This window comes from Phallusia mammillata, chromosome 5 (assembly GCF_965637545.1).
Source record: "Phallusia mammillata chromosome 5, kaPhaMamm4.hap1.1, whole genome shotgun sequence".
NCBI classification, from domain to species: Eukaryota; Metazoa; Chordata; class Ascidiacea; order Phlebobranchia; family Ascidiidae; genus Phallusia; species Phallusia mammillata.
The window spans coordinates 24,983,234-25,008,383 of NC_137256.1; the positions used below are offsets into that span (position 1 = coordinate 24,983,234).

Consider the following 25,150-nt stretch of genomic DNA (forward strand, 5'->3'; position numbering starts at 1 on the left):
AGGACAAATGTTGTTAAGCGATATCTCAAGAGAATTGATGCACAACAAGCCGTACAACATACTAAAACTATTTGGCTGGTCATGGATTTTAAAAGTTATATGACTTGCGACATAAAATGTAAAGTATTTTGTCGTTTAAACATTTTTAGATGTTTGAAAGGATAAACACGCGGGATTTAAAAATAGTTAGAAGCAAAACACGAAATTTTAATTTACTGCTGATAATTTTGGGAACCTCTTTGTTCCACTCGTTTTTTCGATCAAGAAAATTTGCTTTAAACGTTTCTAAATTTACACACACGACAGTTTGTTATCCAAAGTTGATCGCCCCAATTTGTAACCCAAGTTAAGCCAGTGGATTACCCACAGGCCCCAAAACATTTTGAAATGACAATAATTTCTAAGTACACGATTGAGGAGTTTCATACTTTGTTCATTGGTGTCATGCGTTGACAAAGCTATTTGCATTTTGATTTAATTCGCCCTTTTTTACTACTTTATCTCAATACATTCTTTATTATGTTCACCGGCGTAAAAGGTCGGAAATGCCGTATTAATTGCCCTCAAATGTCCTTATTCATGCATCAAAACGCGCGTGCACCATCTATCTGTTGGGAATATACAGTTATGTTGGTTGGTCAATTACTAAGTTTACAAGGCCTGTCAGGGTGTGTGGCGAGTTGACGTCAACGACAAAGCAGCGTTTTGGGCGTTTGATTTTATACCTGGGGATTTATGTTGTTAATTTATAACAGACACTAGGACACAGTTGAAAGGTTAGGTGTTTTTTAAAACTGAGGCAATTATTTTAATGATAAAAATAACGGCCCAAATAGACGTAAAAAGCGACATGCTTTATTATTCAAACATTTCGGCAAATGCTCATGCCATCATCAGTGATATGGGGGGCACATCAGTTACACCCGTTTATATCCTTTTTATCATTCCTCCATGCGACTCAAGTGGAAATAAACGGGTGTAACTGATGTGGCCCCCCATATCACTGATGATGGCATGAGCATTTGCCGAAACGTTTGAATAACAAAGCATGTCGTCTTTGGGTCGTGTTATCATTATTAAACTTATCAACAGATCCGTACATAGTGCATATAATCCAAATGAAGCAATAATGAACGCCAAACGACTTTTTATATTGAAGTGGCTTTCAATCTTCTTGTGCAAGACATTGCCCTCATGGAGTTTAAAAATACTTAAAGTTCCCAACCTTTTTACGATCTGGTACCACTTGGGCGCTATGTACTACCACGCGTACCACTTCTTGCAGAACAACTAATTTGATCGAATCATATTTTATTCAGAAGAATAATATTGGCCCACTAAAATAACACTAAAGCATCACAACTAAATTAAATGAGATTTTTGTTTTTGTTTACGGGTGGATCTAAAGTATACAGGGTCGCTAGGATCACTTGGATCGCTTGGTGTATTATTATCACCGCTTGGCGCACCGTTATATCACTTAGTGCATCTATTTATCGCTACAGTAAAGGTGCACTAATTATTATACAGGCGCACCAAGCAAAATAAAGTTGCACCGAGCGATAAAAACTGCACCAAGCGATAATAAACTGCACCAAGCGATCCTGTATATTTTAGATCAGGGGCGGGCAACTTTTCCAGTCGGCGGGACTGATACGGGAAAATGAAGTACTTGGCGGGCCTGATTCCTGAATCGAAACATTAAATCGCGTATTTATCCAGTGATTTAAAACGGATTTTTCACCACCTAAACCAAATACAATCAAGAACGTCACAATTACAATACAGTCCAAACAATCTAACTGATATAACATAAAATTATTCACCACAGCAAATTAAATGCATACACCACACTGTGGTGACCACAGACTTAGATACTGCTGAAACACTAACGTTGGCAGTTATGTCGTAACAATGGATGTATGGTGCAATGGTAACAACGGCGGGAAAGTTTTTTGCTATTGGGGAGCGTTACTGTCCGTTACAACTATAATTTGGCATAGTAAGCAAGTAGTGGGGGATTGCGGCAGACTGTGGCCGCGGGTCACATTGTCATGTAAGACCAGAAACTGTCTGCGGGCCGCTCAAAATTCCTTCGCGGGCCGTATGTTGCCCGCCCCTGTTTTAAATGCACCGTTTGTTTACTGTTGACCGATTGGTCGATGCGCGGTGTAAATTTGCTATTTGACATAATTGGCGCTCATTGTGACTATACGGCTTTTCAAAGCAACTGTGCTTCTTTTGACAATTTTGACAAATTGACATGGCCTGCATTTTGAAGATCGTCATAATACGAAACAACAGGAATAGTTACGTAACGATAAGAATAGACTTAAGGATTTTTTTGTAAACAAAACCAGATAAACAAAATATAATGACTATAAAATGAGGCGATTTCACCATTAGGAATTGTATAAATATATACAAAAACTGTGAGACTCAGCTAACTTTAACTTATAAGCAGATTTATTTGTGTTGCAAACACCAGAGACACGGTGCGCTTTAGCTTAAACATGCTGTTATTTGAATAAATTGTGTTTGCTGGCGATTGTTTATTGTTTGTGAGCAAATGTGGGCATTTAATTTTCCACAAGGGACATTTTGTTCAGGCTATGTATGGTGAAGGCCATACTTTTTAAATACAACGGTTACAAGCTTTTCCTCAAGGTGGTTTTGCTTTCTTACTTTCTGTAGGCCTACTGGCGCTTCCCAAGCTGGAATTATTTGTAACATTTAATTTGGTAAATCTAGTGTAAGTTGATGTGGATTGTATAGGTTTCTCCTCTGATGAATAATACACCATTTATTTCAACAACAGAAGGCGATTGTTTACGCATAATCGTAATATATTATCTTTTCTATGATGTAACAAATTTTCATCAGCTGCATAAGAATTGCCCCTGAAAGTAGGCGATTTCGATAAAAAGGTTGAAGACCCCTGGTGCACACAGACTTGAAAAGTGATTTAATCATAAACATAACTGCCAAAGTCCTTGTGTATATAGATTACATCGCGCAGACGTTTCAACAATCTTATTCACCTTTTTGTCATGCTTTATAAACCGTAATCTACAGCTCGATTGACACCTGCACTGATGATGCCAACAGTGATTGTTGAAACGTCTGCATGACGTATTCTATTTAAAAAGTTCTTTGACAGTTATTTTTATGATTAAATTGATTTGATTTGTAGCGAAAATTATTTGTGATGCAACAGACCGGTCCTACATATTTTCAACTTTAGCGTTCACGTTCTGTTTTATGGTTCTTATTTTAACTGTGGCATCGTTTAGTTTATTGGTATCGTTAAAAGTGGGGCCATTTTGACCACAGGTGTTAAAGGATCTGGAAAAAGCATCTGATGCAAAACTTTTTTAGCGCCTACCTTCTAAGGCAGTGGTTCCCAAACTTTTTCATATTTGTTTCAAAACGGTCCCTTTGCCATTATTTCGAGGGCTCGCGGTCCTTAAGCCTAAATGTGTATTTCATAAAAACGAAAGTTGATTCCAGGATTTTAGCTAGTTATGCAAAATTGCGCATAACAATCATCCAAAGACAGCATGTGACATCACAAACAGGGCAAAAACATTACAATTGTGCGCAAACAATTGCATTTTTGATAGTTGTCATTCAATAAAGGTTATTGTTTAGCGACGGAGACAGTCGATTCTCAATTCTATTTTAATTTAAACTTATTTAGTGGCACAAACTGACGCCAAATAAGATTATAGAATTACTTCAACCGCTTCGCGGTCCCTCCAAAATTGCCTCAAATACCCCTAAAGGACTGCGGACCCCAGTTTGGGAACCCCTGTTCTAAGGTAAAAGCATATGATAACTTTTGTTGAATTTTTTGAGAAACTGCTGCTTTGGTTTGAACTTTGCTTTACGAAGTTGTAGTACAGTTCATAAATTACCTTGCAGCATTAGCCCAACACTTCTCGACGTATTTAGCTTTCGAGTCAACAGCAAAACATATTTCAAATCACTAAAATTCAAGGAATTCCTCTGATACTAAACTTTAAGAAACAAATCGGCGTTTTATGCCAATGGCCAAACTGCTGCCCAACACAAGGAGTTTTATTTTTAAGTTTAAAAGCATTATGTTAAAACTTGTAGTTCAACGTGCCCAGTTGCAAACTTTGCTTTGTAAAACATTTTTTCGAAGCCACAGAGTGAAATATTCAGTTGTTTTGAATGTTTAACACAAACAAATACATTTTAAGCTTGTTTTTATTATTTCTTGGCAGGAGAAAAATACTTTACAAACATGTTGTTACAACTGACAGCAATTTTCCTGTATTATACGTCACTGGTCAGCGGACAGCAGCAATGCAGTTACGTTGCAACATGCGGTGATAACGTCACTGTCACGCCTGGAAACCTGATTAGTGGGAGGGGTGAAAAGGGGGACACTGGGTTACCAGGCAAAATGGGCCCCAGGGGATTTACCGGTAACAACGGGTCTATCGGACCAACAGGTCCCAAGGGAGACCCTGGAATGGGCCGAAGGGCAGTGGCAGGTAGTCAAGGTCCGGTGGGTTCTAAAGGATATAAGGGCAAAAAGGGAGAGGCTTTAAATTCGGAAGACTTCAACAGAGATTTGAACGAAATAAGAGAAAGACTTCGAGGTACATTTGTTTTTCTGCAAACTGAAAGTTATTAAAAACGCAATTGATGAAACAAAATTTCAGTTTGTGGCTTTGTGTTTTGTAACTTCTTTAGAAACAAAATTGCTCTTTTTTATTCCTTATAGGCCTAGCCACACAAATTTTCTCTAATCGTGGAAGTAAATTATTTAGACTCCAAACGAAGCTAGTTTAGCTTTCCTTTTAAAACATGAGGTTCTCTATTTTACATTGTCTGCGTTACATGTACAATTGTCTGAACGTTGCGCAGCTATTTCCGGCCTGGTGAATATTTTAGCGCAATTGTGCTGCTACGATTTTGTCCGGCGAAATAAACTCAACTCAACTCAACTCAACTGTACATTTCAGAAATGAACAGCCGACTAACAGCGACCAGCTGCTCAACGTCATCAGTGGATGGTTACCAAAGGTTTATCAGTAACAACAAGGAAGCGGTCTGTGACCACGGTTGGACGGTAAGTCAACTAATATGTAGAATAACAACGTGGAATTACAACACTCGTATATTTCCTGCATAACAGGTTTTTCAACGACGATTTGACGGAAGTGTGTATTTTAACCGAGGCTGGCGGGAATATAAAGATGGATTCGGAAACATGGAAGGAGAATTCTGGCTCGGTGAACAAATAATTTTGCTTAAAAGCGTAAACTGAATTTAACCAAAACTTTAAACAACCCAGGTTTGGATAAAATATACGAATTGACAAGTGGACAGAACTGCAAACTGAAAATAAAGATGAAAGGTTTTGATTACGCAACGGCTTATGCACATTACCGGTATGATTTCTGTTAATAAATTAATACGCCCATATGGTGGCACTACAACTTGGTTATGTGATAGGTTATTGTTGAAACCGAACTTTAAATTAGGCAGGAACTCGGCCAAATTTTCCGGCGCGCCTGACTCACATACAGACATAAAAACACTGATCGGGTTCGAACCTCGCGAAAAAAAAACGATCATCAAATTTACCTGTATGGAGGAAAATGTTATGTTGAAAAATATCTCATTTAAAAAAGTAAAAACACAATTTACCTTCATAACCTACTGTCAGTGGTAGAGCTACTAACACCATAACACACACGACACCCAAAGTCGATTAGGGGGCGTAAAGAGCTGAGTTTTTTATTTAGCGGCTATAAATGGGTTGGGTTGGAAAATAATTTTTTAAATTTTTTGCATTAGTAACTAATTTTTTGGGTTAGTTTTATTGAATTTTAAGTGCTAATACCTTACCCCGACCCTAATAGTCCTAACCGTGAGCATTTTTGGAGATATAACCAAATCGACTTTGGGTGTCGTGTGCGTTATAACGCATATATGGTGTTAGTAGCTCTCCCACTGTCAATGGAAATATGCGTGTTAGATTATCCGGTTTCGCCGCTCCTCCTGAGAGTGGGAAAACGCTGCTCCTCCTAAGCGTGTAAAAGGTGGCACAGCTCCACTTGCCATTGTTTCGAGGGCTCGCGGTTCTTTAGCTGGAATGTGTATTTCAGAAAAACGAAAGTTGATTGCAGGATTCTAGCTAGTTATGCAACATTGCGCATAATAATGATCCGAAGACAGCATGTGACATCACAGACAAGACAAAAAGCATTAGGATTGTTCACGAACAATCGCATTTTTTACAGTTGTCATTTAATAAAGGCTATTGTTTAGTAATAGAGACAGTCAATTCTCGGTTCTAATTTGATTTACACTTACTTAGTGGCACAAACTGACGCTAAATAAGATTATAGAAGAACGTCAACCGCTTTGCGGTCCCCCTAAAAGTGCATTTCTTTGTTTCACTTTGCAATAAGTTTTAACACTAATTCGTTTCTCTCCAATCAGCAATCAAACGCGGCTGTCAGTTGATATTCAACACCGTCCCAAGCAAAACTAATCAAATGTCTTTGGTTAAACGTTTGCCTGTAGCAACACAAAACTTTTTTTTAATTTGATTGTTAATTAATTTTATTTGCAAACAAGAAAAAAATGTGCAATAATCAAGTTAAATCCATCTCTGCACCCTTTCGTGAGAATTTTGTCAAAACATGGATTGATTTTGTTGATTTGTCAGTGACAACGTTCGAAATTATTGCTATTTCGCAAAACAAGTAACAACACCGTCATATAAAGGTGTAAAAAAGTAAGTAGAGAAATTTAATTACAGTTTGTTCAGTTATTGACAAATTTAACCCCTAACCTTTGCAAATTAACGCTTTGATGTTCAATTTATTTGCGAAATTTCAGTTAATTGTCAGTCCCAATATTTACACCGCCGTAGATTGTTTGTTTTCTAAAACGACTGTATTTTAAAAAGATTATTAATTTAGAAAAAAAATTACATTAGAAAGAGCTTTTCCACTCTCTGGAGAAACTGCGAAACCGTCAGGACACAGCGCACCTCGAACAAACATTTTTCAACTGTTATTTCGTTTTGACAACTCGAAATCGTTTCCTATTTTGTAAGAAATCAAACAATCAGGTTTTGTAAAAGTAATCAATGAACCTACTGGCCTGAAATCAGGCCCTACGAAATCCGGGTGCAGTCGGTGCTCCGCGCCAGGGCCAATAACAGTATAATCGGGTCCATTAGTATGAAAAACTAAAATGCACAGTTACGTGAAAACTTGTAGTGTTCGTATTAAGACGCCAAGTGCAGGTGTAGTTTTCCAGTATAGCATTTTGATTCTCTCTTTTAATACAAATACAGTTCAATCTAGTTCTGACTAGTGTGCGAGTAGGGCCCACAAAATGTGTAGTACCAGGACATGTTATTGCTCTCTCGGTCCCTACCTAAACTTTTGAAACAAATAATGAGCATCCTTTGATCAGCGCATTACAAAATTTACAATTCAAAACTTAAGATATATATGTATAATGTTGAACCGCTTGTTATAGGGGTTCAGGTTCGGTTCAGGTTCACTGTTTTTGTGGGTTCGAATTCGTTTTTCGATTTGTAAACCGGTTTAAATTCCGTTTTTATTAACTTTATTCTACCCATAATTCGTCAGTTTTGAAACGCCCTGTAGCTGCTATCCTGTAGCGCAGGGGTCACCAAACTTTTTTCGCTGCCGGTTTAGTTTGAAAATGATTCGCACGGGCCACATAGTTTTTATTTCCTAGCGCCGTCTTTCCTTTAATTTAGCTGCAAGGCGATATTTCTAGGTGCGCCAAGATATGGTCTTTTTACAATCCCATTTAAAACCTGGTGCGACTGTTAAATTGGATAGGTCGCCTCACATTACAAGCAATACTTGCATATTACGTCACAAGTAACAGAAGAAGGCAATTGTTTGCGCACAATTGAAGCTTGTAGTCTTGTCTGTGACGTAATATGCCGGATTTGGATCAATCCTGAGCGTTGTGATCCTATAAAACTGTGTAAAAACTGTGTATATATTTTTATTTTATTTTTTAATATTATTCTACATATTGACACAGGAAAACTTTCGTGAGGAGTAGATTAATTTTTGAAAGTTACGAAGATATCAATACAATTTGACAAACCAAAAAAGCTGGTTGCGGGCCGGATGAAATGACCTCGCATTGTTTGAAATCAGTAAATATGTGAGGATTACAAAAAGTAATACAGGCTGCATTTTTACCGGTACGGTTCAGGTTTCAAACCGGTTCGCAGGTTTGGGTTCAGTTCCGGTTCGACTCCCTGGTTTAAACCTCGATTATTTCATAAAATATGGAAAAAAACCTGAAGGAAAACGAAATGTGTGTCGTTTTGTTTTCGCAGTTCGTTTGCAATCGACGACGAATCACGCAATTATCGTTTACATGTTTCTGGCTTCAGTGGAACGGCTGGTGACAGTTTGACATATAGCAACGGAATTCGATTCACCACCAAAGATCGGGATAATGATGAGTAAATATAGTTTGTGTATATAAGTATAAAACTATGGTCAAATGAACAAGATTATTTTGTTTTATTGTAAATTTGTACATTGCAAGACAAAAACAATTGTGCAAAATTAATTGCACAGAAATCATAAAACTAGTGATGCACCGAAGCTTTGGTTGGCCGAAACATTTGGCCCGAATACGCCGTTTTTCCATGTTTCTTTTATATTGTTAATTTTTTAAATGCATGGAATTAATGCCTAAACTTTAATTTTTAAAACATCATAAAATAACTAATTGTTGTATTTATGAAATACGAACCACAAAGACTGTAAAATATTACAAGTTTAGTTAAGCTTCCGCATTGTAAGGTGATGTGGGTTTGTTATAATTGAGGTCACTCGCATCAACAGCATACGTTTCAGTTGAAAACGGCCATAAGAAATGGGGATTTTCGGATTCGGTCTTATTCGATTTCAGCCCGAAAATTTTTAGGCGGGTTCGGTGCATCAGTAAAAAAAACAAAAGGCAAAAATACAAAATAAGAATCCCAAAAAATTTGACCAAATTTGGAAAAACCCGAAAAAAATCCTCACTATTGAATAAAAATTGCAAAATTAATTTTTGATTATTTTTTTAAAAAACTGAGCAAATAAAAAATCTTCACAGCAGATAAACGACTCACACGTATGTTTTATAATCGTGTTTAAAACCGCTTATTAAAAAAAATACCAAAAATCAAGTCATTTGGGAGTTAGTGTGTGACGTCATAAAATCACCAAAACAACTTCTGTGATGTCACAACTGATAAAGTAATGGCGCTATTACGCTTTTGGTTAAAACACATATTTAAATATTTCACTATGGTTTTTTTTGGAAATTGGAATATTACATTTTGACACAGGTATAGTGGCAACTTGGCACTTTACTACGGAGCTGACGGTGGATGGTGGTATAAGTATTACATCTATTCTAAACTCAACGCTGCATGGGGAAGATCACGAAGTTATAGGAACAACATGATCTGGAAACACTGGAAAGGGGATTATGAAGCGATTAAAGAATCAACGATGATGTTTAAATGCGAATAAAATCAACATTTCTCTTCCAAAGATGAAAATATAGACTTTTATTAATTTTTCTCGTATCAGTGTAAATTATGTAAATACAATTACCCTGTTGAATTAAGCGTCTAAATCTCGTAAACTTAAAATTCGCATAACACTACTTTTTAAACGATAGTGATTAGGATTTATTAAAAAATAAACTAGATTTTTTCTACAAAAGCGATTTTTAAACAAACTAATTCGCCCATTTTTAAACAAACTAATTTAAATGTAAATATATATGCAGATAAACCGTGGTATTATTACTAACAATTAAAACACGTGTAAAAATATTTGCATTAAAAATATTGATTTGATTTTGTGAATACAATACCCGGCTTAATCAGCACTTGTTAAATTGTGTTTCGAGTTTTTCATTTTAGACAGCAAGAACAGAATAAGCAGAAGTTAACGAACTTTATTTCAAAATTTCAACTTACTGCACACAAATGACGTAGCTCCGGAAAAGTTAGAAATCGCCATGGAAACTAGAGTTACCTTTAATCGGTTGCCGTGGTAACGGAAAAAAGTTGAGTCACGTTGAAACTCACTTTGTCACTCTTTTGTCATGGAAACAAATGCAAAGCATCATTTGCTTTTCACACCGTTGTCATGGAAACTCCGTTTGTTCCTGCCCTAGCAACAAAGCGTGAAACGTTATTTCTAACTGGGTTGTCATGGCAAAGGATGTGACGCGTGTGCTGTAGTTGACTTCCGTACATTATTGCGCGGATCAAAGTAGCACGTGTCTATTTCACTGTCGGGTTGAGGGACGAACTCGGGTTGAACCGACAACAAATCGTGCCAGGAAAGATCGGAAAACATCGGATATCTTCGGAAATGAGAATAAGTTTGAGAGGTGACAAACGTCATTTAGTAAATCATTTTACTCTTACTCGCCTTATTACCTATCAAACACAAATGAGAAAATCCTACCTCAGCAAAAACCAGTCCATAGATGTTTTGCTTCTTCTGAAGTTGCCAATTGGGTTGTAGGATTAACGTAGAAGTTTCTGTTTTAAAATGGGATTGCAGAGCAAGAAAGTTTGAGTAGCCCTGATCTACTCCACTCTTTCCAGCAAAGCATCAAGGAATGGAAGTAGATGGAAAACCTAAGCATTGCAACAAAGGATTAGAAAGGTAGAATTTCACAACATTACTACATAATATCGACTATTGAAAAATCCCATACATTTGCTATGCTGCATACTTTAGGTAAAATAGTGTTTAAAGTAGGGTTGGGCATTTGACAGGTCAAATAAAATCTGGTCAATTGACCGGTCAAATAAAAACTGGTCAAATAGGTCAAATACTATAAACATTATTAAATTGGAATTTTAGTTAAAAGTTGTAAGTTAAATCTTCTTCTAAACCATAAGCAATGAAAATAAAGGTTTCAACTCATGTAAATTTTATTGTGAAATAGGAAATGTTCAGTTTATATTATATTACAGACTTTTCCTACTACATTGCATGCTTCATTTCATCAATGGCCCCACCTGTGCGTGACTGGAATTTTTTAAGTATCTCCTAATTGTTTAGGCATTTATTTCAAATGAACAGAACACATCTATATTGGCTTTAAAGGCACTTATTAAAACAAGAGTATGCCCTAAACCAGGGGTTCCCAACTGGGGGTACTCGTACCCCTTGGGGGTACAAGGTTAAACATCAAGGGGTACAAAGAACCTTGGGCCACAGAGCAGCTTTTTCACTTTGGTCTTTGCTTTGAAAAAAAAAACTATCTACAAATAATTATTGTTATTTAGTAAGAAGTCTCATTGTCTCATAACAATGCTTTTTTTACATGCTGCCATTAATAAACAACAAAGCATAAAGTTAGAAATAAAATGCACAGATAAAGGAGGCATTCAATGTAGTCTTGCTGTGAATCTGCTACACCAGTGTACACTCCATCTCTAGAACTAGAGAAAGTAGGGGAAGGTGGGGCAAAATGGACACCTTATTGTTATAATATTAAAAAAAGTGTCAGTACTATTTTTATTCAAGTAACAGCTAAAATTAAACTACTAAACGTTATGTAAAACTTTGGAAACACTGCTGCTCATTCTCGAAGTCTGAAACAGAAAAAATCTAATGTAGCCTAATTTTATTCTTGGACAAAAAGTTTAATAAAATATTTCTAATATATAAGTTTAAACCAATTTCTTTTAAGACAGCTAAATCTTTAGTGTTGTTAAATCAGCTTATAGCTAAATCCATAAGAATTTTTGGGGGGGGGGGGTTCGAAGAATGCTTTGACCTGACAAAGGGGTGCGAGCAGCAAAAAAGGTTGGGAACCCCTGCACTAAACTGTTCTATCTGAGGGTTATTAAAAATAATTTCCAACCCTTTCCAACAACTAAAAAGCAAGTCCAAGAAAGTTTACCACATTTGATTTTTAACATTAAAAAATAGTATTTGACCGGCCAAATAAAGTGCTGTCCATTGACCGTATTTGACCGGTGAATTTAGTATCAAATAATATTGCAATGAGGTTCCAGCATGTTTATGCCACATCAGCATCAGCATTTTGTCCAGGTCCAGTGAATGGAATATTGTGAGATAATTCTATTACCTTAAAACCATAATTTACAAACAAAAACATTGACACACTGGTGGACCTTGTTGAAATAGGTACCTGTGATGTGGGCATATATAGCTAAATCGTTGTGCATCCCTGCTCTATCTACATACCTGCACATGTAGGAGAAACATTGTGTTGTTGCAATTCCATGGACATCCAGCAAGAATTGCATTGATGAAACATTTTGTCAAGATACCTGTGTTATAGAAAAATGTGTTCATGTGAAAAAGTAACAGAGATTTTTTTAAATGTTTGTATTAAATATAATATCAATAAAAGGGTGGAATATGCGAATAAATTCTGCCTCTGCCCTCGTAGACCAACATTATATGTCACATCTACCAACAAATACATGCATCATCTTTCACTGTGCTACAAAACAACTAAAAACCTTGCAACTGTATTCCAACAAGAAAATAGCCTGGTGGCAAGTGTGTTCATGCATAAAGCAGCATCCAATTGACTAAAACCAACCAATCGCTCCTGTGAGAATTGATTGTCTGGAAAGCCCAGGCGCTTTAACACATATAACTTATAGGCTGATTGGGCCAACATTTAAAACAGCAAACTAAAATGCTCTTTAAACAATAACAACCTTACTTCAGATTTTTTCGAGCAAAGAAATTTTTTTTACATAGTACAGCAAGTTGCAAGTAAAGTATGTGTTTACGTATTAACAATATTGTTGATACCAAGCTAGGAAACCATCAGCAGTTTTAACACTGAGGTCCACAGTCCCTTACTTAAAGCCTAAAATCATTATAGCATCCTTTTACTATCAGACTGTGGTGCTCATCATGTACAAATCAAAGTAAATATATTATTTATATTTTTGCTGAACACCAAGTAACAAATGCAATTGTTTTTTTACAATCCTAATGTTTTTGCATCTTTTCGTGGAAAATGGCAACATCAATCCAAGTTTTGTGAAAGTAATATTCAACCTAATGAACAGCAAGTCATCAAGATAATGACATTGAACCATTATGGTAAAAAATATTTAAATGTATAAGAACCAACCTACATATATAAGTTGTGGGATTTGAGCAGCAACAAACCACCTGGCTACTTCAAAGTTTATGACACAACCCTGGGACAAAATATCAAAAAAACTATATGCCAATGACCAACAAATTACTAACTAATCATTATAGGTTTAAAACTTGTGTTGGCAAGTGAAAGCAGATTTGAGCAAGCCCTGGTGGTAGACAACATGCTAAGCCATTTTTTTCATCAAGCAGTGCCAATAAACTTAAGTTGAACAAACAAGAAAAAACAAACAAAACAGGATGGAAAACAATATGTGTCCATTACTGAAGGGAACCAATAAAGCAAAATCTTAGGATTTTTAACAGTTATGAATACTAACGAATGATTTGCGAAAAAATGTTGGTATTTAACCTATTTGACATTTATGTGCAAAAGGGTGTTTAACATAAAATGTATGTGAACTATAATAAATTCTTGTGGCTACTGTGAAAGGTAAGAATTAATCCTAATAGGTTAAATAACTTTCATCTCTTTCGCTTGTGTTTGATATTTCATGCGTCATCACATATAAAATATCTGTTACAAATCGTTTTGCAAACACATACCAGAAATTTAGATCAGGTGTGTGCGACCTGTGGCCCTTGACAAAAGGTTGTGCGGACCGCAGAGAAGCTTGGATTTTAAATGTACTAGCAAACAAGTCCAATTGTTATATATTTTTGAGTAGATTAATGCGCCTTTTGGGGCTAAAATCAAAAGCGTAATTTAATTGTAGTTAACTCAATTTAGGTATTTTCGGTATGCAACAAAGTAAAATCACCTTGTGATATATAAAGGTGCGGCCTACCACTTAAAATTGGTAATTGTATTTGATCCCACAGTGACAAAGGTTGCACACCCCAGGTTTAGATAATTGCATACAATATGTTTTTTAAAATAAAAATGACTTAAAAATGAACCTTAAAATGCAGTGTGGACAATTTTGACCCACTTGCTCAACACAGTTTAAGTACAGAAAAATAAACATATCCTTTTTTCATAAGCTAAAAACTAACATGGTAAATTGTTTACCTCAAAACAGTGTCAGAAAGTTGAGATGGCTTCACATAAGTAAAAAATCCATTTGTGCAGAGCAGAGACATTTGGCTTAATCCAGCATCTCTCCAACATAATAGAGTTGTTGTAATATATATTACGATCAGTTAAAACCAACCTATTTTTTGTTCAATGGGTAGCTGTTGAAAAAACAAAATAAGTAACAATTATTTAATACAAACACAGAAGGTAAATAAATAATTTTGTTTCACATCATTTTTCACTGTTTACTTGGGTCATGTTTTGATGATTAGTCGACATTCATACAAATCAACTTTTCAGCAAAAATTAAGGCTATTTTATTGCTTCTTAAAAGCTATCAAAACTCTGTTAAATAAATCAGGTCCTGTGAAACTTTCTGTTTTGTAACTTACAAACAAACAAAACTGCGCCTTTTGTCTCTGTGCTGGTGATGCTATTTTGTTTATATTTTGTCTTTGGGATAGCAACATGTATTAACACGCAACATATCGCATGTTTGGTGTCTAAGATATTTGTTGAAGAAGTCCGGAATTTTGCTCAGACAGATATTGTAATCCTAATCTAATGTGCCTCAATCTTTTTCAATATCCAACTATTGCAAATGTATCTCATGTTTAGACAAGGCACGAATGAGGTAAAACAATCACACAGTAACAAAAGCGAACTGTTTTCGGATGTGCCGTTTATTAAACCAGTCAGAACCGACGCGGATTAATTCGTCTTCAAGTTTATTGTTGGCAAATAATGGTAAGAGATTTTTCACGGGTAATCCCCAAATCTTGCCGCGTAAACAAAATAATCTTGTCTTTCTATGATATCACAAAAGGGCAAAATAATTCCTTATATTTTAAAAATAAGAGTAAAAATGATGTACAAAACAAGTATAATCGCTCAGAATACTGATGCTGTAACTTCTGCAAACATGTTTATCAATTTTTTTTTGCATTTGAGGATGAAGGACTTTTTTTTCATCAACTTAAATTAAATTTAATTTTATTTGTGCACAGTATATTACATATACATATATCACATATATTTGTATATTAGTTGCACTGTAACTTAATCTATTTTTGTTGCTTTGTAATTATTTTATGCCATTTTTATGTTTTCATGCCTAAAAATATATTTTCTCTTTCCAACAATTTTATTAATTTATTTTTGCCACTGCGAATCCCTCATTACATAACCGTCCATGGTATTGTATTATCATGCTGTAGGGTTTTATTGCACTGCATAGAGTTACCATATTTGCATGAGCAAAATTACGGACCGTTTTGGTAAATGTCTTTGTAACATTTGTGGTTTTTCGGAACCTACTGCAATTGGTCGTACATAAAACGTTTTTATTCATCAGAAAATGAATGGAAACGAGACATGTATCGACGTGGCATAAGTGGTAATGTAACGACGACGAGATGTCGCAATTGCGTAGGCGCGCGCTCTTGCACGCCAAACGCAAAGCCGTCGCCTCAACTAGACATCGTCCCCACACGACCGTCCAGCGCGTATTGGCGAACTGCTTATCGATTGTGGGTTTCCACTTGGCGGCTTCCCACATCGAGACAGTCACCAGGCCTATCCCCAATTAAGTTATATTTTAAGCATAAAATGAATTGTAAAGGATGCTCAGTAAACATTGACTGGTGCTGTCCCATAATCGAGACTGTTTTAAAAAGGAACCCAATTACGTCATAATTCTTACGTCATAATTACGTCATAATTTTGATTTCGGAATAACAACGCAAAACTGCCAAGAATACGTCTGAAAAGATTAACCACATAAAATGAAGCAAAACGTTAAATGAGATAAAAACAGATATGCAAGGCGATTTTTGGCTGAAAATATATCTGCTTTAAACTAATTTTGTTCGCTTCACTAAAAAACAAATTTCCAGCGAAGTGGAAGAAAAGGTATTGATTTTATTACTCAGACGTTTCGACAAAAACCATTGTCATCATCAGTGAATATAATGTAAAATACAAGCGGAAACAAGCGCGTTTATATACACAGAAAAGTAACGAGAAAAGGTCAATTACGTCACACCGGTAAAAGGTTTGCAGACAAACGAGGAGATAGCGCTAAAAACAGTGATAATCAGGCTTTAGAAAGCCGAATCCGATCCGATGTCGTGTCCAATATTTCAGGATCGGTTGACCCTGTGCATGGGGTTAGTTTGAAGATGCATGCACACTTCCGATTTTTCGTTGGTTTGATGCTCGTTTATTCGTGTGACTAAATTTCGTTGTGTCTCACCAATATAGGAGAACCCACATGAACACGTAAGCCTGTAAACAACACTGCAGCGAAGGTTGTTGCAAGGGCGGTCCTTGACAGAAAAGATTTGTTTCGCTGGCAATTGGTTTTTTAGTGAAGCTACTAGTTAAGTCCGTATCTTGTGTACCTAATTTTGTTTGGTTTCTTTTTACGACTTTCAAACTCGATTTAAACCAATATCTAAAACCTGAATTAAATGCATCTTTTCTTAGGGTATAGCCTTTCTGTTTTCCTTAATTATAGGTGGTTAAAATATTTTTAAAGAATCCAGTTTGGGGAAAACAAAGAAAGACAATAAAATAAGAAGAACTCTAATACCATAGATACTACGTACTGTATATAGTATCTATGATACAAGTTAACAGAAATACAAAACTAATAATAAATTGAAAAAGTAGTACGTAATATATGGTTTCCATAGTTGTCCATATTGCGGACAATTTCAATAAATACCTTTCTCGAAACTAAACTGGCGCCATATTGGATTTCATTGAACCGTGGATCAAAAACCGCACAGACATAAGCAAACGTACACTGCCTTAAACATCCTTCTTCGATGAAATAAGGGAAAACCAAGCAGTCCGTTTTGAATATTATAGTAAATAGGCATTTGTCCAATTGCTTGAATCACCTCAGCAAGGCAATTTCGGCCACTTTGAGAGCTTTAATCGGCTACTAGACACTGGATTCCATTGGGAGTGTAATTTAAAATTATTTCTGGACACAGATTTAAACCCGAATTTCAAACATGTCCGGGAAATTTCGGACGTCTGGTAACCCTAACATAATGTAATGATGCTATTAAAAACTTAAAAAGCATTCAATTATGTGTTTGTATGTTTTCAGGCCTTTCTATAAATCTAGATGTGATCAACCAATACCTCTCAACTTACAATATTTAATTGTATGTAAACATAGGAGTCTGTCGTGGGTCAACCGGGTTTGCGAAACTTTTAGGTAAGGGTTACCAGACACCTGGAACAAAAATGTCCAAAATTAAGGCGTAAAAACTGCGTCTATAAATAATTTCATCAGTTTCAAACTCGCCTTGGGATAAGGACAGATGTTGTTAGGCAATATCTCAAGAGAATTGATGCACAACTTCGTCTAACGATTTGGAACGCATGGAAAGAACCTATCTGTCTTGTGATTTGCTGATCAGAGAAACCATAGTTGCGTTGGCTTGCAGGCTAGATTTCCCGCTAATGTAGGCCCAACGGTTTTGTTTTTAGCTTATTTTTTGGCTATGTTTAAATATCATATTATAATTAATGTAAACCCGAATTCGTTTTGCTGGAGTATATTTTAATGGACATATGCACAGTACAAATAATCAAATAGCAAAGGCGTTGGCTTGCAGAATAGATTGTGCACTAAACCTGCTAATGTAACGGGTTTTGTTTTTTTGGCTATAATTTCAAAAGTACATTTAAGTAAACCCGATTTTGTTATGCAGGAGTAGTTCGAAGGCTAATGCAGGCCTACAGTACAAATGATCAAATTGAATGGCAGCTACCGGTTCAAAACATGGCGAAAAATCTACATAGGATATACGTAAAAAGCTGTGTTCATAACTTATTTAACGCTGACAAGTGTGTGTTGCGACATAGGTTGGTAACCACTGGACTGTAAAGTAACCAGGTTAAGTTTGTCGATATCGAAGTACGTGGTGTTACAGAACCATAGGTTATGTAGTGTTGCAGATAAAAATGTGCCCATAGGCCAGTTTTTCTTTTAAAATCTGTAACACTATCAGGGTTCGGTTATTTTGTCTAAGTTAAGTTTATGCAGCATTATATTGTGTTCTTGGTAGTTTACAAAAGTTTAAGTCAATGGTTATCGCTCTGTGGTGGTCCTAATGTTCGCCTTAACTTGGTATCAAGTCCACATACCGTCCTTATTTCTAAGAGGTGTCGTTATTTTGAAGGGCTATGACTTAGAATTTTTGTCTAAAATTCATTGTCTTTTTTAAAGAAATGTCCTTATTTTTGACTTGAGTCCTTATTTTGTCTCATTTTCAACAATTACTATAGTCAAATCCCTGCTACAAGTAAAAGTAAACCTCGACCTGAACTGTCGTAAGATGCACGAAGTATTTTGTTACGAAAAAAAAGTTGCTGTAACAGATTGTTTCTGGCCAAAATATTGCAAATGATATGTCATTGCTCGCAGAAATGCAAAGATTTGTTCAAAAACATTTGTTTCGTTTCGCATAAAGGTTTAATTTTTCGGTTGTCCTTATTTTTGGTTTCAAGTCGATGGCAATCCTGCTTATAATTAACAGTAATCAGAGCAAATATTTCTGTATAATTTATAGATAAAGTTAATTTATGGATTAACTGTAATTATTTTGTTGTTTCAACATTGTTCAAATTATTGTAGAGTCGTCCGTTGTTGATTCGAGCTTATATTGTTTTACTCAGTTTCCTGTTGACAAGAATTCTAGTTTATGCATAGCATGGTCACAATTTAATACGTTTTAATGGATAAAATCGCAAGGCTTTAAAAGCGTTTTACCCGGATTACGGAATTAATAATTTGCCAATCCTTGCATATATTTATTTTTAGGTTTGTTGCTTTGAAATGTCGCAATGTTTTCGCAATCGAAAATCTTAACGTATAGACTGTTTAATTACGTCAATCGTATAGTTTGAGTTGAGTTTATTTCGGTTAAATGAAAGAAAAACAATTGCGACACAATTGCACTAAAACTGTCGAATTTTTCGACTTAAATTTCGAGTTGCTTCGTGTGGTAATGCAAATTTAGAAGTTATATTTGATTTTTCGTTTCCTTTTTTTGGAATAAATGTGTCGGAGTTTAATGGATTGATTACATTTCCTACGATACTCTTAACAATGTTCAGATGTATCAAGATCCTAATACATCTGACATGGAGTTGTTGCAGGGGTGTCCAAACCATTTTTAATGGGTTTTTTTTTATCAGGTAAACACGCCCGCGGGCCATCGTTTTTTTGCAAGTTTTTGAACGTAGAGTTATATAACAAATATGCGTGATTTGAGGAAACATTGGGATTTATTAGGCCAGCAAAATGTATACTTCCCTTTTACCGGTAAATCAAGTTCCATGGAAACTTTTGCGCGAAGATGCAATCGCCACAACTCAAAAACTTAATCCAAACTGTTGCGGTCACATAATTTAAAACAACAAAGGCGGGCTACTTTAAATGCCACCAGGGCCGCATTTGACTCGCGGCCGCGGTTTGCACACCCCTGTGTTGGTAGCTTAAACCAATGTACCCAAAATTAATCGGCCTTTTCACCGAACAATCCGACTCAAACCAAAGTTTCAGACGAGTTCAATGCAATATTCGTTGCAACACTTCGTGCTGAAGACATTTGTTCAGCAACAAATAACATCATCATCAGTTATTAAAACTCGCCTTGGGAATTCAGGACAAATGTTGTCAAGCAATATCTCAAGAGAATTGATGCACAACTTCGTCTGACGATTTGTTGCTGTAGATTTAAAACTTCTTTCCAGCAAGGCATACAACACACTAAAACTATTTGGCTGGTCATAGATTTTAAAAGTTTATTTCTGCCTTGCGACTTAAAATACAATAAAGGCGATATATATCCCTGGGGTCGTTTTAAGAAAATGGCCACAAATTTTATACGTTTGAAAGAATAAACACGCGGAATTTTCAATAAATTGGAAAATTTAAAATGTTTTTTAAATTTAAACGTTTCTAAATTTACTAAATATTTTTAAATGACAATAATTTCCAAAATACAAGACTGAGGAGTTTCATACTTTGTTGATTGGTGTCATGCGCAATATTTGACTGAATTTTTAATTTTTATTCAGTTCACTTTTTTACCCTTTTACCTCTATATATTTGTTACTATGTTTACCGACGTTAAAAAGAATATACTCTATTGCAGGGGTGTCAAACACTCGACAACAATGGAAGTATTTTGTCAGATTTTGATCCAACTATAATAAATTTTTCTTACTTTTCAAAGTGAAAGCTATTATTTAAACACACATTTACAGAAATTTAATTTATATATAATAATTCATATGTTATAAATAGAAACGATAGTAATTTAAGCATTCCTCAAATCGTACGGCCACAGAAACGAGTTTGTGCGGCCGTAAGCATATGTTTGTTAACATAATGTACTGGCGGCCGAGTTGTAATTAAAATTCCTTTGGCTAAAATTTTGTCTTTCAAACTGCTCTAAACAGATTTTGTATTACTGAAAGGAGTATTACTATAGCCTAGTAGTCATATGCGTCAGACTTTTTGTAGGCCTATTTTGTGCAAACAATGCAAAAAACAGGTACCAAAAGCGTCACAATATGAACCAGGAGTGGGGGAACCTTTTTGTTTATAAAGGCCACCAAACGGTTTATCAATACTCGTTTAGGCCGCATGGACTATTTCCCAGGCCAAGGCCATTGGTCTTCAAACTTTGTGACGTACAGAATGGTCGTTTGCAAATCCCTTGTAGAGTTGTAGCACTTACGGTCCAAGCTAAATACAATTCCTTACTACATTCCAATCTTAACAACAATATTCAGGATTTTTTTAACCTAGAAACTCGCTTGTTTGCAAATATCAATGATCTAAGATCACCTTGTGACATCACAGACAAAGTTAAGACATTCGATTATGCGCAAACAATTGTTCTTTCGCAACACAAGTAAGATTGTACAATCTTGGGCTCTTGGTAGTACTACGGAAATCGCCATGTAAACCACTATGGGACCGTTTGGCTCTAATTTAAAACCCGCTGCCCTTGAACTAATCAAATAGTATAATGTGGAATAAAGATCCAAAAATAAGTTTCTGTCTACTTTTCAGCGCCTGGTGCAGTCTGTAATAACAACATCCTAAAAAGTATTTTGACATCGAAGGCCGCACTTTGTGCCCTAAAAGGCCGCAGGTGACCTTTTGTCGCAGGTTCCCCAGCCCTGATATAGCCTATGACGTAATAAACAGTTAAAACTGATCTTCACACTGTGCAGCTTAATCTGCGCATCAAGTTTGAAACTAATCAGGGCTTTTGGGGCGTCAATAGATGGTTTATATGTGATATAAACCTATTTCTTTACATCTGTAATTTTAAAACAAAAACCAGCAGGGAATTGGCGGTTGTTGGTGAAATAAGGATCTGCAATGCGGCCGTCGTAGCAAAAAGGTTGTTTAAGTGTATAAAACTTGAATAAAAATCACATGCGGCCCTCGGCATAATTTGCAAACTGCAATGTGGCCCCCGAACCCCACGAGTTTGACACCTCTGCTCTATTGCTCTTAAATGTCATGATTCATGTATTAAACGCGCGTTCAACGTCTCCTTGTTGCCCTGTTGGGAATGTACAGTTATGTTGGTTGGTCAATTATTAAGTTCACAAGGTCTGTCAGAATGCGTAGCGAGTTGACGTCATCGACGAAGCAGCGTTTTGTGTGTTTGATTTTATACCTGAGGGTTGAATGGAGTAAAGTTGATAACCTCGCAAAACGTAAGAAAAATCTTTATAAGAAGCATGCAGGGACCACTAACTTTTATAAAGTCGAAGACTACCGTAATATTATCAAGTAACATATAAGGGCTACTAGTACAAAACATAAGCATAAACATGTTTAAAAATCTATAAAGGGGTGACATTTGTGTTCATGACTTTTTTGAAAATTAAAACTGACAAGTTTAAATGTGGCGGGCATATGTTGGTAACCCCTGGACTGTAAAGTAACCAGGTTAAGTTTGTTGATATAAGTGGTGTTACAGAACCATGGGTTATGCTGTAGTGTTGCAGATAAAAGTGTGCGTATAGGCCAGTTTTTCTTGTTAAATCTGTAACACTATCAGGGTTCGGTTATTTTGTCTAAGTTAAGTTTATGCAGCATTAGATTGTGCTCTTGGTAGTTTAGAAAAGTTTAAGTAAATGGTTTATCGCGCTGTGTGGTCCTAATGTTCGCCTTAACTTGGTATTAAGTACACATACCATCCTTATTTTTAAGAGTTGTTCTTATTTTGAAGGGCTATGACTTATATACCCAATATCTAAAACCTGAATTAAATGCATCTTTTCTTAGGGTATAGCCTTTCTGTTTTCCTTAATTATAGGTGGTTAAAATATTTTTAAAGAATCCAGTTTGGGGAAAACAAAGAAAGACAATAAAATAAGAAGAACTCTAATACCATAGATACTACGTACTGTATATAGTATCTATGATACAAGTTAACAGAAATACAAAACTAATAATAAATTGAAAAAGTAGTACGTAATATATGGTTTCCATAGTTGTCCATATTGCGGACAATTTCAATAAATACCTTTCTCGAAACTAAACTGGCGCCATATTGGATTTCATTGAACCGTGGATCAAAAACCGCACAGACATAAGCAAACGTACACTGCCTTAAACATCCTTCTTCGATGAAATAAGGGAAAACCAAGCAGTCCGTTTTGAATATTATAGTAAATAGGCATTTGTCCAATTGCTTGAATCACCTCAGCAAGGCAATTTCGGCCACTTTGAGAGCTTTAATCGGCTACTAGACACTGGATTCCATTGGGAGTGTAATTTAAAATTATTTCTGGACACAGATTTAAACCCGAATTTCAAACATGTCCGGGAAATTTCGGACGTCTGGTAACCCTAACATAATGTAATGATGCTATTAAAAACTTAAAAAGCATTCAATTATGTGTTTGTATGTTTTCAGGCCTTTCTATAAATCTAGATGTGATCAACCAATACCTCTCAACTTACAATATTTAATTGTATGTAAACATAGGAGTCTGTCGTGGGTCAACCGGGTTTGCGAAACTTTTAGGTAAGGGTTACCAGACACCTGGAACAAAAATGTCCAAAATTAAGGCGTAAAAACTGCGTCTATAAATAATTTCATCAGTTTCAAACTCGCCTTGGGATAAGGACAGATGTTGTTAGGCAATATCTCAAGAGAATTGATGCACAACTTCGTCTAACGATTTGGAACGCATGGAAAGAACCTATCTGTCTTGTGATTTGCTGATCAGAGAAACCATAGTTGCGTTGGCTTGCAGGCTAGATTTCCCGCTAATGTAGGCCCAACGGTTTTGTTTTTAGCTTATTTTTTGGCTATGTTTAAATATCATATTATAATTAATGTAAACCCGAATTCGTTTTGCTGGAGTATATTTTAATGGACATATGCACAGTACAAATAATCAAATAGCAAAGGCGTTGGCTTGCAGAATAGATTGTGCACTAAACCTGCTAATGTAACGGGTTTTGTTTTTTTGGCTATAATTTCAAAAGTACATTTAAGTAAACCCGATTTTGTTATGCAGGAGTAGTTCGAAGGCTAATGCAGGCCTACAGTACAAATGATCAAATTGAATGGCAGCTATCGGTTCAAAACATGGCGAAAAATCTACATAGGATATACGTAAAAAGCTGTGTTCATAACTTATTTAACGCTGACAAGTGTGTGTTGCGACATAGGTTGGTAACCACTGGACTGTAAAGTAACCAGGTTAAGTTTGTCGATATCGAAGTACGTGGTGTTACAGAACCATAGGTTATGTAGTGTTGCAGATAAAAATGTGCCCATAGGCCAGTTTTTCTTTTAAAATCTGTAACACTATCAGGGTTCGGTTATTTTGTCTAAGTTAAGTTTATGCAGCATTATATTGTGTTCTTGGTAGTTTACAAAAGTTTAAGTCAATGGTTATCGCTCTGTGGTGGTCCTAATGTTCGCCTTAACTTGGTATCAAGTCCACATACCGTCCTTATTTCTAAGAGGTGTCGTTATTTTGAAGGGCTATGACTTAGAATTTTTGTCTAAAATTCATTGTCTTTTTTAAAGAAATGTCCTTATTTTTGACTTGAGTCCTTATTTTGTCTCATTTTCAACAATTACTATAGTCAAATCCCTGCTACAAGTAAAAGTAAACCTCGACCTGAACTGTCGTAAGATGCACGAAGTATTTTGTTACGAAAAAAAAGTTGCTGTAACAGATTGTTTCTGGCCAAAATATTGCAAATGATATGTCATTGCTCGCAGAAATGCAAAGATTTGTTCAAAAACATTTGTTTCGTTTCGCATAAAGGTTGTCCTTATTTTTTTTCGGTTGTCCTTATTTTTGGTTTCAAGTCGATGGCAATCCTGCTTATAATTAACAGTAATCAGAGCAAATATTTCTGTATAATTTATAGATAAAGTTAATTTATGGATTAACTGTAATTATTTTGTTGTTTCAACATTGTTCAAATTATTGTAGAGTCGTCCGTTGTTGATTCGAGCTTATATTGTTTTACTCAGTTTCCTGTTGACAAGAATTCTAGTTTATGCATAGCATGGTCACAATTTAATACGTTTTAATGGATAAAATCGCAAGGCTTTAAAAGCGTTTTACCCGGATTACGGAATTAATAATTTGCCAATCCTTGCATATATTTATTTTTAGGTTTGTTGCTTTGAAATGTCGCAATGTTTTCGCAATCGAAAATCTTAACGTATAGACTGTTTAATTACGTCAATCGTATAGTTTGAGTTGAGTTTATTTCGGTTAAATGAAAGAAAAACAATTGCGACACAATTGCACTAAAACTGTCGAATTTTTCGACTTAAATTTCGAGTTGCTTCGTGTGGTAATGCAAATTTAG

At 35.7% G+C, this 25,150-nt stretch overlaps 1 protein-coding gene and 1 long non-coding RNA gene across 2 annotated transcripts; one reads left to right on the forward strand and one right to left on the reverse strand.

The window, feature by feature from the left end:
* Positions 1 to 4,251: 4,251 nt before the first annotated feature.
* LOC145229503 (microfibril-associated glycoprotein 4-like) lies at positions 4,252 to 9,939 on the forward strand. The gene is made up of 6 exons (XM_080094857.1): positions 4,252 to 4,631; positions 4,998 to 5,104; positions 5,171 to 5,267; positions 5,330 to 5,426; positions 8,384 to 8,512; positions 9,392 to 9,939. Exons 1-6 carry the CDS (start codon positions 4,271 to 4,273, stop codon positions 9,576 to 9,578), a joined length of 978 nt encoding a protein of 325 aa, XP_079950983.1. The 5' UTR covers positions 4,252 to 4,270; the 3' UTR covers positions 9,579 to 9,939.
* A 56-nt stretch (positions 9,940 to 9,995) lies between these two features.
* LOC145229504 (uncharacterized) lies at positions 9,996 to 14,401 on the reverse strand. Its single transcript, XR_013860461.1, has 4 exons — positions 14,242 to 14,401; positions 12,291 to 12,376; positions 10,530 to 10,705; positions 9,996 to 10,425 (listed from the first exon to the last, which is right to left on the reverse strand). It is a non-coding gene; the product is annotated as an uncharacterized LOC145229504 (long non-coding RNA).
* Positions 14,402 to 25,150: the final 10,749 nt, after the last annotated feature.

Coding starts and splice junctions, on each gene's coding strand:
- LOC145229503 (XM_080094857.1), top strand. CDS start 4,271: ATGTTGTTACAACTGACAGCAATTTTCCTGTATTATACGTCACTGGTC. Junction 5,427..8,383: donor ACGGCTTATGCACATTACCG/GTATGATTTCTG, acceptor TTGTTTTCGCAG/TTCGTTTGCAATCGACGACG. Junction 8,513..9,391: donor AAAGATCGGGATAATGATGA/GTAAATATAGTT, acceptor ATTTTGACACAG/GTATAGTGGCAACTTGGCAC.